This window comes from Acipenser ruthenus, chromosome 4, assembly GCF_902713425.1.
Source record: "Acipenser ruthenus chromosome 4, fAciRut3.2 maternal haplotype, whole genome shotgun sequence".
Taxonomy (NCBI): Eukaryota; Metazoa; Chordata; class Actinopteri; order Acipenseriformes; family Acipenseridae; genus Acipenser; species Acipenser ruthenus.
In genome coordinates, this window is record NC_081192.1 from 88,514,986 (window position 1) to 88,533,120 (window position 18,135).

Consider the following 18,135-nt stretch of genomic DNA (forward strand, 5'->3'; position numbering starts at 1 on the left):
GTGCGCCGCCCCCTGGGAACTCCCATCCATGGTCGGCAGTGGAATAGCCTGGACTCGAAACGGCAACCTCCAGGCTATAGGGTGCATCCTGCACTCAGGAGCCACAGCTACAATCTCTGAGTCTCAATAACCCCTTTGCCAATCTGTCACAGGCATTTAAAACTGTTTTTAAAATAATATTTTGTTATCCATTTTATGTATCCAGTTTTTCCCCCTTCTTTTGAGCAAATGATTTGACTGCTCATGTAACATTTTTGTTAAACAGTCATCAACTATCTTTCTACATTAGACTGATAGTATTTTAAAATACTTTATAATAAAGGTCTTTCTGAAAATGGGGATACTTGAGTGTCCTATTATTTATTCCCATTAGGGTGATCAAGCACCTTTTTCATTACGATTAAATGTTTAAAGTTATGGAAGAACTTTCTAAACCTGCATTTAGGATGGTTCACTCTGGTTTTTGCTATGCTTTACCTAGTTAACAGATGATTAACTAAGATATGCATTCAACATGACAAACATCAGTTAACTTGTAACTGTTTTATACTCCTGATTTTGTTTTGTTTTATGATGCTGTTGAAGTCATGCAGGCAGTAAAAAACCCATTAGAGTTCAATACAGAGTTTTGTGACAGAAACAAATGATCAATGAAATTTAGATAACATCACTGACATTGTTGCCGGTTGAATTGGAACAATGATTTTTGACATTGCAAATGCAATGCATGTAATGGGATAACAATAAACCATTCCATAACCATTTGCATCCTACCACCGTCTTGTAGCACTACAATCTTACATAAATCAAATTGCTTGACTACATAACAGTATTAATTCTTACGTACTTCACTGGCATCCTATCCAGTGCTGTATTGACAGACCTGTACTAACCTTCATACTAATTTGAACCGTTAAAACCATACAGTATGTACTCTCCCGTCCCCTACGGTCATCTAACTTTAGCCTATTGGTTTCCCCCTCCTCTAGAATTAAGCCCCTGGGTAACCAGGCTTTCGGCCACTATGCTCTACTCCCTACTTTAATAAGATAAATATCCCGGTTTAAGGGACAAGCCTTATTAAAATAAACCTTTTCTTTTTTCTATCAGGGAAATGTAGATTGTTCTTACAAGATGCAATTGCATCCCACTGCATAAGGCACTCTAGATTTATGTATACTCTACATATATTGCATTTCCAAGGATTAATGACCATCATCTACAATAAAAAAAAAAAAATATCAGACTTACCTGAAGAAATGTCAATTCGGCTTTTCTTTGTTTGTGTGAGGTTAATGTGGGCGCTGACCTTGCCTTCATTCAAGTCAACTTCCACCATCCCAAGACCCTCAGCGAAGGTGCTGTAGAGAAGCAGGCCACTGGGGTTCCATGTGCGGAACTGGAAGCTGACAGACATTTCATTCCGGTTGGCACGGCCAGGGAGCTGCAGGTAGCTGGTAGCGTTGAAGAAGACAGGCACCGCATGGGTCTCGACACAGGAGAAACTCAGGTTACCCTGAAACACAATTAAAATAAACTGCTATAGAGGAGTAGTTCAATAGACATGACAGAAGAGTTGGTAAGGGGGGCTGTCTGCCTTCTGGACAGTACTTCTCCATTTACTTTTCTTCTAATGATATCCTAAGGACATATTAAACTAATTGAATCCCTTAGTGCACATATACAAGTTAAATAATAATAATAATAATAATAATAATAATAATAATAATAATAATAATAATAATAATAATAATAATAATCGTTACATATGTCCTGTTTAAATTTTACTTTGTAATATTTTGTAGAAATATTTATATAGCTGTAACTAGACCCATGCCTGTTTTTGTATAGATTGAAATTACAACCACCCATTTACCATGAAAACAATTCTTCTTAACTGCACTGAATACTGAAAATAAATAGTCGCTTTGAAAATATGTGGTGCAACATGAAGTCACTTTTCTAGCTTTCAGTGAAATGGAAGCCTTTTGCATCAATCAGGTAAGCGAAATGCAATATCCAATTTCTCCATAACTTCAGGTAAAGTAACTCCTTCATAATACCTTAATGCAAAGAAGACATAGAACTTGGTGGATTTCTGAATATTTTTTCAATGAATATGAAAAGCATCCCATCTCCCTCAATCTCTTCTTATCATACACAGCATTGAATGATACACAGAATCCTGTGCATATTGCCTGATAAGAGGCAACAGCCTTTCAAATTTAAAAATAGAAACAAGACATGAAGAACAACTAGAATGTTAGACCATCTTGGCTCTCAAGATTTTTTTTTTTTTTGGTGCTTTTTTTTAATATCCTACCTCTTCTAGAATTACCCCCTCCCCGCAGAAATGTGCACATAAACAAAAATCTACAGTATCCACATAGAAACGAAATATATAGCTAGCGCTCTTGAGCATTGTAATATTTTTCAATATAGCAAATGCACCAATTTTATTTTACTGCATGCAGTCGTGAACATACCTGCACTTATAAAGCATCCTCAAAGCTTGCTGTTCCTGTCTATTGTGAATTATGTAGTGTACTGTTGCAGTTGTAAAAAAAAATATTGAAATGTTCACCAAACTTTTGACAATTTTTCAAAGATATAACAGTATGCAAAATGGTATGTAGTTCTGCAATTACTGGTATTAGGAGTCTTCACTCTGTGTGATTTATTGAATTTAAATATCATTATCTCTGTATGAATTATAACCTGCATTTCACTGTACACAGCAAGCATGTCAAATTGCCAGAGGAAGAGACACAATTTTGTTTTCCTCTGATACCCAGATGCACTACCACTTTGTCAAAGTTAACAGCCTGAGAAGGTATCTGGCAGCACAGGTTGTGCTCAGATCACAACCTTGATACTTGTTAGATGTTGTGTCTCCCACAATGTGTTTTACATGTTAGTAAGTGTAGCAATGAAATAAGACACGAAATGCAAGTCTATGTCATACGTTTATTTCTTTCTAGTGTGGAGTTTGCAATGCCGTCTATTATGGATTTTACTGACCACAGGGCTCTAAATGGAGTGCACTGCATGTCTTTTGGTAATTTTTTTATGAATTAATATTTAATTTGCAGTCATGTTTAAATGTCTTTTTGTTTAAATGCAGTTTAGTATTTCTCCTTGTTAGCCTCCTCTGTCTGAGGGTGCTAAATATTCTTTTTAGCACCCGGTTTAGGGTGATATTGTAATAAAACATGTATAAATAGGACTATTACTACTACTGAGAGGTCATACTTTTCTGAGCTCCTCAAGTAGCAATTAAAAAAAACATTAAAAACAGTTGATTAAACCTTTTATTTTTCACATCTTTTTACATATTTATTTTTATAAAGTAGTAGTGCACCTTTTTTGTTCACAACTTTTTGATTTAGGTGCTTTATATTTTATAGAAAACACAGTTTTTTCTTTTTCTTTCTCTCCCTGCACTTGTGCTTGTTTGCAAGTGCAGGACGGATTTTTCTTTATTTTAATTTTTTTTCTTAAAAGGTATTCGGTTTTTATTTTTATACACAAAACTGTTTTTAGTTTTTATTTAAAAAGCAGTGTGGAGTAGTGGTTAGGACTCTGGACTCTTGACAGGAGGGTCGTGGTTTCAATCCCAGGTGGAGGACACTGCTGCTGTACACTTGATATATATTTTATATATATTTATTTCTTAGCAGACGCCCTTATCCAGGGCGACTTACAATTGTTACAAGATATCACATTATTTTTTACATACAATTACTCATTTATACAGTTGGGTTTTTTACTGGAGCAATCTAGGTAAAGTACCTTGCTCAAGGGTACAGCAGCAGTGTTCCCTACCAGAGATTGAACTCACGGCCCTCCGGTCAAGATTCCAGAGCCCTAACCACTACTCCACACTGCTGCCCCTGAGCAAGGTACTTTACCTAGATTGCGCCAGTAAAAACCCAACTGTATAAATGGGTAATTGTATGTAAAAATAATGTGATATCTTGTAACAATTGTAAGTCGCCCTGGATAAGGGCGTGTGCTAAGAAATAAATAATAATAATAATAAATAACTCCCATTTCTGCTGTGTGCAGAGTGGGGGAGGGGCATACAGGTAGCACAGGCTGTGTGGCCCCTCTCGATTGGGGGCTTTGTCAAGGCCATGGCAAAGGTGGTTGGACCATTGAACACCACGATCGAGAGAGATCCCACTGTCCCTGTCGAACCGAACAGCGGGCCTGGGCACAAGGGTCGTCCTTTCAAATGTGCCACCTTTCTTGAAGGACGACCTGCTCAGGCCACACTTGCAGGCTCTGGGGGAGATAAAAACAGCCATCCACCCCATCCCCCTGGGCTCAAAGGACCAGCCCCTCAGTCAAGTCTTGTCCTTCTGACGCCAGGTCACCATCCACCTGGCAGAGCAGGACATGGTTGAGGGGAGCTTTGTGGTGTTACCACTGCAAAGAGCTGGAGCACCAGAAAAAGAGGTGCCCTAAGCTCAAGCTGGGCGCAAAGGCACCTGTGCCAGCACCACTCTCCTCCGAGTCCATAGGGGTAAAAAAGTACCGCCTCCCTCCCAATAACAAATGAGGGGGGGAACGGAGAGGGAGCCCTGGAAGCAGCTGGACCTTCTGTGCCACCCAATAGTGGGCAGGGGAAGAAAGCTGCTGATGGGACTAAAGCAACAGCTGCCCCTCTCCCCAAAACATTTTGAGGAGAAAAGGGAGAGGCCGCCCCTGAAAAGGCTGGACCCTCTGCGCCACCCGAGAGTGCGCGGGGGCTGAAGGCCGCTGACGGGGCTAAGCCTCCCAGAAGAAAGAAGAAGACCTAGTCCTCTGGGGGAGAGAAGCAGGGGGAAACAAAGCCCACCACCACACCATCTAGTGGTGTGTTAGAGGGTGTCCCTGATAAGGAGACACCCTCGCTGGAGCCCCCTGCGAGGAAGGGTGGGAAAGCCGCCCGTAAAACAAAACACCTCACCCCCTAGGAGCTTGAGCCTTCCACCACCGGAGGAATAACCTCTCCTGTTGTGCCTCCCGGGATGCAGCAGGGGGTCTCCTCTGGTGGGATAAGAGGGAAGAGTAAGACCCAGGCTGGGCTCTCCGATGAGGAGGAGGGAGATGACAGGCAGGCCAACCTGCCATCGACCACCAGCACTCCTTCCTCGCTTGCACACAAGTGCAAAAAGTCTGGCCCCTTCACCACCACTGAGGGGCTAGTTTCGGTGGCGGTCACTGAGGGAGGCAAAGGAGGGGCCCCCAGAACAGCTGCCACAGCCCCCCCCCCCCCCCCCAACGTTGACAAGGGACCTGAAACTTTCCACTGAGAATGCGGAACCCGTGTCAACGATCGCTGCTGACGAAAAAAGAGGGAGGGGAAGAACCTGAACGGGAAGAAGGAGGTGGTGCCCTGCAGATTCTAAGAAAGGTATTTCATTTATCTATACCCTCCAAACAGATCATAACCCTGGTCTAATGTATTCATGTATGACTTAGTGTACAGTGTGTTCAGGTTAAGTCAACCCAAAGAAGAGAACATTCCTACATCCTCCCAGACAGAACTCTGGCGTACCAACATTCAAATGTCTACAGGCAATGATATAACTTTGATCTTCATTCAGAAGTTTAAAAAAAAAAAAAATTTTAACACAAGATACAAAGTTCTTACCACGCTTGTAGTGTCTAGCTTCTTCCTCCTTGCAAGGTCAGTGATGTTATTTCCATTGTAGTTGATGCTCTCCATGCAACCTTTGAAATTTCTCCTGCTGCTGGAACTTGGTTTCCCAGAAAAAGGCATTCCTCCAAAGCTGAGCTGTAAAAGAACACAAGAAGCAGTTCAATAATGATTATGTGTTTTCCAATGCTTAACCTCTTACTAAAAGAGAGATGCCCCTGCTTAACTTTGACATTCACCTCTCACAAGGTTCTACCTGGAAAGGGACTTAGTTCAGCAGAGTCTAGAGCACAGGGAACTCCGATTGGTCAGCCTGCTTTGAGTAACCCTTTAAAGACCTGTTGCTGGCTTTCGTGAGTTAAACATTCATTAACAGGGCCCCGTCGATACACACATTCATAACTACCAAGCTGCTGCAGGGTTCTTATTTACCATCCAAATCATTGTTTTTTTTATCACCGTTATGCTTAATGCAGGAGAGGTAGTGTTCTATTGGCAGTGAAAAGGTTATGAAGTTTGGTCCAAATAAGAAAAAAAGTTGAAAACAATGATTTATGGAACAGTTTGAATAAAAAGCACATTTACACAGGATAATCATAATTGAAGTTTATATTAAAGGTGGTAACAATGAACAGTTGTGCAGTGAGCCTTTTATGAAGCATAAAAACAACCACAATTTTTATTCACCAGTCCTTTTAGAGTTCATTTAATATTTTCCTCATTTGAGACTTACTGCCCATTTGTTTTGTAATGTCAGCTACACAATAATATGAATAACAGCTTTGGTATGAGGCTTCCTCCAAATAAATCCTGTAAATAATTATCTGTTAAGATGTATTCCTTTGAAAAACTTGATAAATCAGACCATGCTGACATGCTAGTGGGTCGAATGACAACTAAGATCCATAAGTCAATGCTGCAGTGCTCATCAGACAGCACAAACCACTAGGCATTGTATTCAACAATGGGAGCTGCATTGTGAAAATCTATGTAAGTGAATGTGTGATAATACATCAGTCTGGTGTCAACATCTGTACACAGAATTAGGTCTCCCAGAGCCAAGAAAGCAAAATACATTTCTTTGGCAATCCACTAATTAAAATCAGTTAAAAAACAACCTATGTTAGAAACACACAATTCCCATCAAGCATTTTGAAACAGTACAGGTCTCAGACAGACAACTATAGATTGCTGGAAAAGACAAAGCATGAACTTCAAAAACCTACTGGACAAAGCAACTCATTAACAATGTAAATGAGAGGCAAAATCATTAGTATTGTATTGAGCCCAAAGCCTTAGACTTTATAAACAAGCCTTTCCCTTAGTCTACCATTACAAGACCAAGATAAGTGGTTGGCAAGCACTCAGCCATTAGAAGGGAAACAGCAGAGATGGGTATCTGCTCAAACATACGTAAAGTAACCTTAGTATTGCAATTGGATATGACACTAAATATGTGGGCAGTTGTTACAGACTATTCCCTCCTAAATGCACAGTTCAGTGGTGGTGATAGCATTTTTATTTCCAGATACAATTTTTTTTTTCTACCAATGCAATTACATGGCACTCACTGTTTCTATGTCACTTGCAAGCTGAGAAAGTGGTACCCCAGTGAAAACAAGGGTAGTCTTTACTCAAATTCCTTGAGGGTCTCTGATGGAGAGAGAAGGAATCCGAGCTGTAAGTCTGCCTCCTGATCAGGAAGGATGTTTGGTAAGGTTAGTGTTGTGCCGTCTCCGGGGTGCTGGGTTGATTACGGGATGGAGCTTGGCAGCACAAAAGGGGTGCAGCTGTGTGACCATTGACCTTACACTGCTGACTGATGACGTGCCAGACCGTTCTGTGTTTGTTTTGTTTTCGTTGCAGAGGATTGACACGGGAGCTGCAGCTATACAGCCAGCAAGAGGACCCAGGACACTATCCACTGCACAGCATAGCACAGCACAGCACTACACAGCCCAGCACAGCACCACACCATAACCTGGTGTTGAGAGCACAGCTTTTCTTGCACGGAGGGATCCAGGTGGCACCACTGTGCTGGATTAATTATTATGTTTTTTTGTTTGGAGACTGTTGTCTTTTTCTTTCCCCCTAATACCATTGTTGGTAGCAGGGGTGACTTTATTATTTTGACCAACGGCTTTTTAAAATAATAAAGCAAGTTTTTTGGCTGAACTTGGTGTAGACATTCCCTTTCTGCACTTCACTATGCACATCCTGACAGGGTCACAAAGGGTTCATGGGTTTGGCCTCTGCGAATCCCACAGCCGCAAGGCAAAGGAAGTTGAGAAGCTGGTGTGGTCAAACCAAGCTTCTGCTAATTGAATATATATGAACCTTAAGGGAAAACAAAAACCTGAACCATTCTAATAAGAAAGAGTTTGGACTATTGTTTTTTTTTATGATTTAGTAATAGGATACATTTTTTATTAGGGTCAAAAGCACAGAAAGGTTTTGATCCTTTTTTAAAAATTTTTTACCTCATAGTCCAAGTCTAGGTGGTCGAAATCCCCATTAGTGCGGAAATGCTGCACATGTCTGTCTAACGTCAGATTGATGTTCCGTCCGTATCGTTCAATAATGACAGAGTGCCAGTGATGGTCATCCAGGAGACTTCCTGTCATCACAGATGTGTGTCCAAATATCGAGTCATACTGATTACTCCCTAAGAGACAGGGAAATGAAAAGTGAAAATCTGTAGAATTAAGTGTTTAATAACATTTAAACAAGTATATCATTAACATACATATCGCTGGCATGTGTTGTCAGAATTACCATGCAGTAGCAGAGCACCATGACCTACTACTGTACAACCACAGCATGTAAACATGAAAATGTGACATTAGTAAATACAGACACGTTCTTCAAAATATCTGCGGAGTTTAATAATTTCAGTAACTTGGGCAAATGAATGCCCTTACAAAGTTTCATGGAAATTGGATAAGCAGTCCTCTAGATGTGTGTAATAATGTAAATCAGACTGGTTACTCCACAATATCCCAGTCCTCAAGGATATGCTTTCCCCACAGGAGATAATTAAACTTCAAGAGGCCATCAACAAATTTTAATTTACAAGGCAGTTGGTTTAACATTTTCTGATAAGAGACTTTACTAATTTAACTCCAAGGAATATACCGTATTTAAATAATATTTTATTACAATTACACCACCAGACACACAATCAATTTGAAATAATGTTTCTGTAGTGAATGGCTACTGTATGCAAGAACTACTGTTAGTTACTGTTAAAGCAATCCTTTATTTATTTATTTTTTAACCATTACATTTTTAAATACATAATTAACAAACAAGTAACATCAAACAACCAGCAAATCAATATATATGATACAATTGACACAATGGTAACAGATGTACTGTATGATTTGAAATGTTGGCTTATGGAAGGGTTTCTTTTAAAATGGGAAAAGGTTCATAGAACTCTTAACTACAGGTTTACTTGTGACACTAGTATATTAGCACTACACTGCTCTGAGCATTCCCATGAGCTATCATACTATCTTGGTTGGACAAGTTAATAGACCCTAATAGAGACACAGTTCTTCATAAATACCTAGGTTTAACTGCAGCACCAGCTTTGCTTTTTTGAGCTCCAGGGTAATATAGTCTCCTTGCTGTCCCTCGCCGTGGAAGATAACACCTTCGCTCTCCGAGGTTTTAAACTTGAGGGCAATGACGTCCTTCAGGGTTTTCATTTTCTTATACCTGAATCGGTACGATATCACCCCATGGCCATCGAAGTTAATAACATCGGCCCCTAAAAAGAGAGAGCAGATAAGCATTCAGTGATTATCTAAAGTTATACCGTGTTTTATTATTTGATGGGAAGGACGCATGGACAGGAGATTGCTCTTTATTATAGTGGTCACATTTACTGAAAAACTGCAGCTGGAGTTGACTGATAAACCACAGCAAGGCCTGCGAAATTGTAACTTAACCCAAGAAGCAGGCAAGGCATTCTCAGTAACCTTCAAATGTAATGTGAAGATAAAACTAAGGCAGTATTTATTATTTATTATTTATTATTTATTATTTATTAATGTTGTAAGCTGCCATTTTGGACTCCAAACAAAAAAGAGTTCCCTGTGTCCTTGTTATACCTATAACTCACCGAACCTCTGCATTTTCTCTCTTTTGTCTTTTAAATCAGAGCATGAATGAGAGTTCCTCTAATCTAATCAAGTCGAGGGAATTTTATTTTATGTTTTAGCCTAATTTAGTATACCAAAATCAAACCGATTTGTTTGTACTGTAACAATCTGTGCATTGTGTTTGTGTACTATCATTCCCACTGTCTAGTTGTGTTTACATGCTGTGTGTTATTCCCTCCCTCCTGAATTCCGCCGCTGCTTTGTTTACCTTTCTGTGTGTATTCCCATGTGCAATGTAACCCGCCTGCCTGCTTGTCTTCCCTGGTCTGTTATCATTGGTTATTATATGTCTGTTCTCATTGGCTGTTGTTTGTCTGTGCCCATTGGTCCTAGTGTGTGGCTGAGGACCAATGGGATGTGCCTGAGCTCCGTACCATGATTTGTAAAAAGGGGTGGAGCTAAAGTTATACAAAGACACTGTGCCACCATTTTGTGTCAATCGTTGGTCTGTGTTTTTTCTGATGTTGGTTGCCAAGTGAAGAAAGTGTGTATGTTGTAATAAAGAGAAAGACTGGAACCAAGAACAAAGCGTGTCTCTCTGTTTTCTGCCTCCTGTGAAACGCTAACGTATTTTACCTTAGAATGGTCTGTTCAACGTCAGTGTTTTGTAGAACAAAAAAAAAATGTAATTCATGTAAGGCAATGTATCACATTTATTTTATTGTCATTATTATTTGCAAATGTTGTAGGTATTATTTTTGTGTTGAGATTTCTGACTTTTCAAGGATGAGATCAATCTTCATGACTCCTATTAGGAAAATTCACTAGATTCCTGTTACAAACTTAAAGGTGTGAACACAATTCTTTAAAAATGTTTGGGTCCAAGTTTATGCCCTGGGAAACAGAATGCTTATCCTAAATGATAGTGTTGTGGCAGCATAAATGTGATTCATATGTCAAAACATGGAAAAATGATAAATGGCTTGTGAAAAAGTCGTGCTAATGAGATTTTTTTTTTAATGCTTGGCAAACGTTTTAGCCCTGTGCAATCATTGGACTCAATAAAAGTAGAGTATTGCCATTGTGTGACCTTTACTTTGACTTGTATTGCTTGGCAGATTTCCTTGCAGATTCCAACAGCATTCCCAGGTTCTTTATGGTACACTAAATTGATTGTCTCTTCAGCTGTGTGTCTATGCCTATCGTAGTTAAGCTATTCTGCACTGTGAAGAATAATGATGAGATGTGTACCGGCAGGTATCTGCTTGAATTTTTTTTATGTACATTTCTTTACCCATAAATCACTTTATATTACATATTCTCAGCTTTCTTCCCGCATTGACGCATGTCTCACTTTCTGACTACAAATGCCCAATCTGAATTGTTTTGGGCTTACTTGATTTTCAGAGCATTTGACGAGGGGTCTTGTCATACTATTGTCTCTTTTAATATAACATGTGACACGGACCGTGAAATTCATTCTGCAGCATGAAATCTGGTCTGTTTTGTGTACTTTTACCCTGCACTAAAATCCACTGAAGTTTTATGTACCGTTACAAGTTGCTGATATGATTATTAGCTTGTTTCATTTTAAAAAAGAAAGATCATCATAAACTTGACAGGATTTATCGATTGACACTTGACAGCAACCAATAACTGGGCTCTACTCATGGATTGGTAGACACAGGCACCCAAGGCGGGTTTAGTACGACCTACGGATCTCAACTGGTAGCACCGTTAGGCGAGTCAAATTTGACATAGATTTTAAAATGAGTGTCCAAAATAAATCAAAGAGTGCTACAATCATTACTGCAGTGGATCGTGTAAAAGAATTTGGAAGCCGAATATATACAAAGTAGTAGTATGAGCAGAAAAAAAAAACATTAAAAGCAACCACAGGACAAAAAAAGGAAGAAATATGCCAGTAATTTAAGAGACTTTTATATATTTTTTGCCTCTGGATATATTGTCCAGCTACAGACCCGTTCTTCTTTGCCCGGGCTTGCTCGTAAGGCTAGTTCGACGCTGTCTGTCAATTCCAACAAACTCAGTGGATACAGAGAGAGCTGTGTCTAAATACGGACAGGTATTTACACCGCAGAGACAGGGAATGAAGAAAAACACAGTTGCAGGACACTCCATGCTCACATTCAACCCCTGGCTTAGGTAAAGAGTTTGACCTGTTAATGCTCAGCATTTCAGTCGTTTTTTGAGTTACTGTTGCATACAATGACGTTTAAAACCAGAACAGCTTTTTTTCTTTCTTTTTTTAATAATAACAGCAACAAAATGCAACAATCATAGAGCAATCCTCTGGATTTCAATTTCATTTTCTTTTAGCGTTTCTACTTTGTTAGTCACATGCTTTTTTTTTAACTTCAGGACCTTAAATGTGTATATTTTGCAATTTTTTAACTACATGTTCATAATTTGTTACACCATGTGGCAGTGTGCCCCACCCCTGTGTGTATTTTATGTTTATATGTTGCATGTGGTGTATTAATGTTGGTGTATATGTATTGGTGCATGGGATATAATGTGGGGTTATGTCTCACGAGTGTTATAAAGTGTATATTTATATTTAAACACGAGGATGGCACAATCACTTCACATGCAGAGTAAAAGGGATATTTGTATGGAAGCACGGGAAGTGCACAAAGTAGTTCACGTACAGATGTACCAAGATTCCAACTGAATGATTGATTAGCAATCCAATCTCAGTACAGCTGTATAAAAGAGTGAATGTTTCACTCACTCAGGGTTGTGTGTGTTCGTAAGTGGAGAACGGGAGAGAAGGAGAAATTAAAATAACAAATAATTGCTATACGTTTGTCTGTTCGTCCACTGTCTATTTATTTTGGCCAAAGTGCTGTTTGTTTTGTGTATAAGTGTTTCGTTTTGTTTAAATTTGTGTTAATAAAACACTGAGCGCCGCAGCGTCTCAGTTTCGTCCGCAGTTGCTGTGTGTCTTGCATTCATTTCCTGGCCTGACGCCATCCCTACAGCCAGCCTGTTCACACACCACCATACAATTTAAGATTGAAATAGCTGAAACCATGAAATGTAAGATTTTTTAAATGTTATTGCTGTGAAATTTCCAAAAATGGACAGTGAATTTGGTAGGGCCCTAAATATAACAATGAAGGGGAAAAAAAGTATGGTTTCTTAAAAAAAAAAAAAAAAAACTGTCACTTTTGTTTTTGTGCAGCGCTCAGTTTGATTTGTGTGAGATGTAGCAAATTTGATTAATCATGGGCACGGGACTACTGTGCCTTGTCTGAGAATGATTTTCCAACACTTTGCAACAAAAAACATTAATTACTGTAAACATTACCCTTATACATGTATAAAACACATTTTAGAAGTTATCTTTCTTACAGTTGTTTTATATGTATTTGTAAGCAGTCTGTAATCATCTGATATTTATTCTACTAAGAAGTTTCTGTAGTTTTACCCAGATATTGAGACTGAGTTGCTTGGTAACACTTTACATTAAGGGACATATTCACAAAGCATCACACTGTTAAATTTCTAATAAGAAAAAAAAAAAAAAATTCTGATTTTGTTAAATACAGATTAGGAAAATGAGTGAAACATGACTGCTTGTGGTAAGATCTGCAACAACACTGGATAGACGTGTTTACAAAATGACAAAAAGAAAAAAAGTGGTTTTAATAAGCCTGATAGGAACTAAAATGTACTCTGTGTCTGCAGTTAAGAAGCAAAAGTCAGGACTTGTTTTGTATCTTGTAACACAATTGCTGATGTATGTATTATTTTAACTATAGTGTTTCATAGTAGAGACTGCAGACAAAGGTTATGTAGCTTTGTTTTTAATTAATTAGTGTTTTATAAAGAACCTAGCCTTTATTTAGCAGCGTCTCTGCTCTAGTCACCAAGCTGAATGGTTTGTTTCTGTCATGAAATGTAAGAAAGTGAGGCTTTCTCTTCTGAAGGGGGGGAGGGGGGTGTTCAAATTATGAAAATAGACATTTCATGCTGCTCATAGAACTTTAAGCCACCAAAATTGGTTCATATGATTAAATCCAATATACTAGCCTTAAACTGTTAAGAATACTTTCACTCATATTTCCCAGGAGGATCATTTCTGCGTGTATGAAGAACTTGCTCCAATTGCTGATACTTTTTGTAAGTGCTTATATTATGCGTTAACAAGGGCGCTTATCCTGCCATACAATTGTAATTAGAAGAATACGTAGAACGCTTTTTAAAAGCCTGCCTGTTCTCAATATTAAAATCCAATTACTCACTCATTCATTTCATATACACAATTACCAGCAGAATACCCCATTTCAGGTTTTGTGCATTAAAACCCTTACTGAAATTGAAAAGATTAACTTTCCTTAATGCATGCCAGTCATGAAAACAGACCTGCTTTGAATAATAATAATAATAATAATAATAATAATAATAATAATAATAATAATAATAATAATAATAATAATAATAATAGCATGCTGCTTGAGAACCAGATATGCATGTCTGTCCGATTTAAATGTTAAATTTGTAAAAAGGAAGGTTTGATCAACTAAACTGCTCTTTGATCAATTTATCAATCCATTTAGTGGGGTTAGTGAAAAATACAGGAACACATGCATAGCACACACTCATGATTTTATGCAAATGACTTCGCCTCACTTGTCAATCGATCAATCCTTTTTTTGGCCAAGAGGCTCTCAAAACAGCAGAAGCTAAGTTCCAAAAATCACAAGTGTAGGCATCAGACAAAAACATCCAACAATACAAACAGACACTTTAAACATCACACAGAGGTTCTGCGATAGAATGCAGAATCAATCAGTACTTTTACATAAGATAAAGTTTTCAGAAAACAAATGCATTTGGAAAACTGAATCAGAAAATAGTTATTTTTTAAATATTGTAAATTCATATTCCTATTACAATTCTAAAAAGTTCAACTGTATACATGCACTTACTTTTTGGAAAATGGGCACTTGTGCATACATTGCAGTAAGGAGGATTGGAACAGACAGGGCTTGGTTCAGTCTTCAATAAAAAATGGTGGTATAAAACAGTATAAGCACAGGTGAAGCACTGTTACAGCTTTGATATTTGGAGAATACAAATACAAAATATTTGCATTTGTTTCTGAGAAAACATTTTAATTAAGGTTAATTCATTTGCTGAATGTGATGGCAGGTTTCAAGCAGTTCTATCTGCTAAAGAATGTGGTGTAAGTGTTAGTCATAAAGATAGAAAAGAGAACAGCTGGATTCTGGCATGCAGCTGCAACCACTTAGAGTATACATGGATGATATGACCACCACGACTACAACAGAAGCCTGTACCAATCGGTTAATTGGCAAACTAGCAGACAACATCAGATGAGCACATATACAGTTTCAAGCCCGCTATGCTGAGAAACATCTCCACCATCAAAGGCCAAGTAATGGATAAGGTGTTCTATATTGATGGCGAGGCCATTCAACAGTGTCAGAAAAGTCTGTATAGAGTCCTGGGAGGTGGTACGATGGAGAATTAACCCCTTCTGTACTAAAGCCCTGGTGATTCCCTGTGCTAGAGGCATTCTGTGAATTTGTGACTCTCCTGTTTTACATCAAAATTACTCTATTTTCCTTTTCAGATACCCCTGAAAAATCATATATTGTTTGATTTTTTTTTTTGTTTGTTTTTTGTCAGACTCTGATGTTTCTATTGGTGCCAAATATTTGTGGTTTATTTGGTCGTGTGACCACAAAATACTCCATTATTGTAAAAAAATGTTTTGCTTTTTCATAAAATGTATTATACCTGCATCACATTAAGTCACTATAATGCAAATGTTTGATGGAAAATTTAGAAACTTTTAAGCTGCTGCATGTGCCTGTGCCTATGTGGAAATATCTGCATTGGTTTTGGGGGGTTTACATGCTCTAAACAGACAGCAGACCACTTTGACTTTTCCACTTTGAAATATGCAGCCCCCAGTCCATAGCACCCACCCCAATTTCATGTGCCCAGTACACCACAAAAGAATGAGATACCCTGGCATAAGTATATATTTTTTGAAACTGCACAAAATAAGGATTTTAGAAATGGGTAACATGACCTTGCATGTCAATGGTGTGTTAGCCATAATCCTTCTGCAATTTGAGGTAATGCCACTGTATATAGCAAAAATCACTTGTTTTTCCTTATATTTGGACCTGTGAATCTGACAGCTTTTGTTCCACTGTTAAAAGGACAGTGGTTTTGAATTGCCCCGAATTCAAAAATACCAGATGATATGTGCATCTTTATGCTAACGGTTTCTCTTCAACCAGACACAAGTCTGAGATACAAGATTTCACAAACAGATGGTTCCTAATGTTTATTTTTACCCTCGGATCGCTCAATTTACGCCACTGAACAAAAACAAACAAAAAAAAAGTTGCAAATAGTACCTCCCACACACTCGATACGTTAGAGTGGTGTCATGTGATCAGAGTCAGGCGCAAGAAGTATCAACATACTTCCTGTATCTACCATCAACTTCAGCAAAACAACATGTAGACAAATAGTCAGATGTTATTTCAAAGCTGATTTCATGAAGCACAGCTCGATAAAACAGCTACTAATCAAAGATAAACTTTTTTTTATTATCAATCCTCATTGAAAAGAAAACGAAAGTTACACACAGATTGTTTTAAATTAATTTGGGATGTTTCACAGTACAAGCCAAAGATAGCCACCACTTGCGTTCAACTAGGCTGTAAATTACATTTAACAACTGCATCACATGAAATATATTTTGTCGGTGAAATATAGTGAAATTAAAGCCAACGACTGAATATGTTATGTAATAACTCCTCAATGAGCAACCCTGAGTGAAAAAACAGCAATACAGATTTTTTCTTTTTTTTTAATCATGTATTTCAATACGTACCACGTACGTCCTAAGCACTGGGGAAGCGATTTTTCTGGGCGTACCAAGTATGTCCATAGCACACAAGCGGTTAAAGGACAGTCCAAGTGAGAGAGGTGAGACAGCAGGCAGTGCAAGAGTTAAAGAGGATTTGATAGTAGTGCTCTCAGTTTGGTCTTCTTCCAAGGTTCTGTGGCCGCTGGGTATGAGGTTTCCATGTCAACAGTAGAGAGACTGGAAGTCTTCATTAGTTCATACATTAGAAATTGGCTGGGAGTTCCACAATGTCTTTGTAGGGTAGCACTCTACGGTAAAGGGAAACTGCAGTTCCCAGTCTCAGCTCTAACTGAGGAATTCAAGTGCGCTAAGTTTCGGCTGGAAATGACACTGATAGAATCATGTGACAAGTGTGTAAAGAAGGTAGTGAGAATAGGGAGAAAGTGGGCAGCAAAGGATGCGGGGGAAAATTCAAAGGCTGCCCTTCGTATCATGAGGAAAGTACAACAGAGAAAAAGGGGCCTTGGTCTCAGTTCAACTCCCCTGAGGTGGCACAAAGTAGCTCCAGCTGAAAGGAGGAAGTTGGTAGTCACTGAAGTGCAAAAGCAGGAGGAGTGGATGAGGTGTGTCAAGGCGGTGTCCCAGGCTAAGCAGGGAAAATAGATGAAATGTGGAACAGCGTAAGATTGGCTGCTGATGCTGATACCTGTGAACAAGCTTTCTTATCAGGTCCACATATGATGTTCTTCCATCACTGCAGAACCTGAATTTGTGGGTAGAAGAGAATCCTGCATGTCCTTTGTGTTCATCACCAGCTACCCTGAAACACATTCTTACAGGATGTAGTGATGTAAGGTGGCTCGGAGCCAGGGTTGCTTCGCTTGGCGTCACGATCAGGTGCTGTGATGCTTGGCATTAGCACTGTAAGAATGGCATAATAAGATCAATACCTTGCCTCCAATATCAGTAATAGCTGCACACAGAGAGCAACATTCCTCCAACCAAGAGAGCAACCGACAGGAAAGGTTATTAGAACTAAGATACGCCTAGGACAATTGGAGGCTGCTAGAGATTGGAGAATGCAGGCAGATGTTGGTCAACACCTTATTTTTGCTAAAACTACCTCAACCTGACATTGTCCTGTGGTCAGTCTCAGCACGCCTTGTTCTCCTGGTGGAGCTAGAGTGTCATGGGATGAGGCATATGAAAGGAAGAATCTCTGTTATACTGAGTTAGCCGCTGAGGTGGAGAGTCTGGGTTTATCCAGTAGAGGTGGATTGTCAGGGATTTGTAGCACACTCCGTGACCCAGCTTCTCAGATATAGGAGACTGTGTGGTCCGGTGGTTAAAGAAAAGGTCTTGTAACCAGGAGGAGAAAAGAAGCCGATTGGGGACCTCAAAAGAGAGGTGATGGTGGAAATTAAGATCAATAAAAAGGAATGGATGGCTAAGGTAAGTAAACTGGGCTGGGTTGGGTGGAGGTTGGAGGGGAGTCC

At 39.0% G+C, this 18,135-nt stretch overlaps 1 protein-coding gene across 1 annotated transcript in view; it reads right to left on the bottom strand.

Annotated features, from left to right (window-relative positions):
* The window catches only part of LOC117400323 (contactin-associated protein-like 2), a 508,692-nt gene that overhangs the window by 234,942 nt on the left and 255,615 nt on the right, over positions 1-18,135 (bottom strand). Inside the window, exons 5-8 of the mRNA XM_034000113.3 lie at positions 9,219-9,422; positions 8,128-8,312; positions 5,642-5,785; positions 1,252-1,516 (exon numbers count right to left, since the gene is read on the bottom strand). Of these exons, the coding sequence (XP_033856004.3) occupies positions 1,252-1,516; positions 5,642-5,785; positions 8,128-8,312; positions 9,219-9,422 (798 nt within the window). The remainder of the gene's footprint in view (positions 1-1,251; positions 1,517-5,641; positions 5,786-8,127; positions 8,313-9,218; positions 9,423-18,135) is intronic.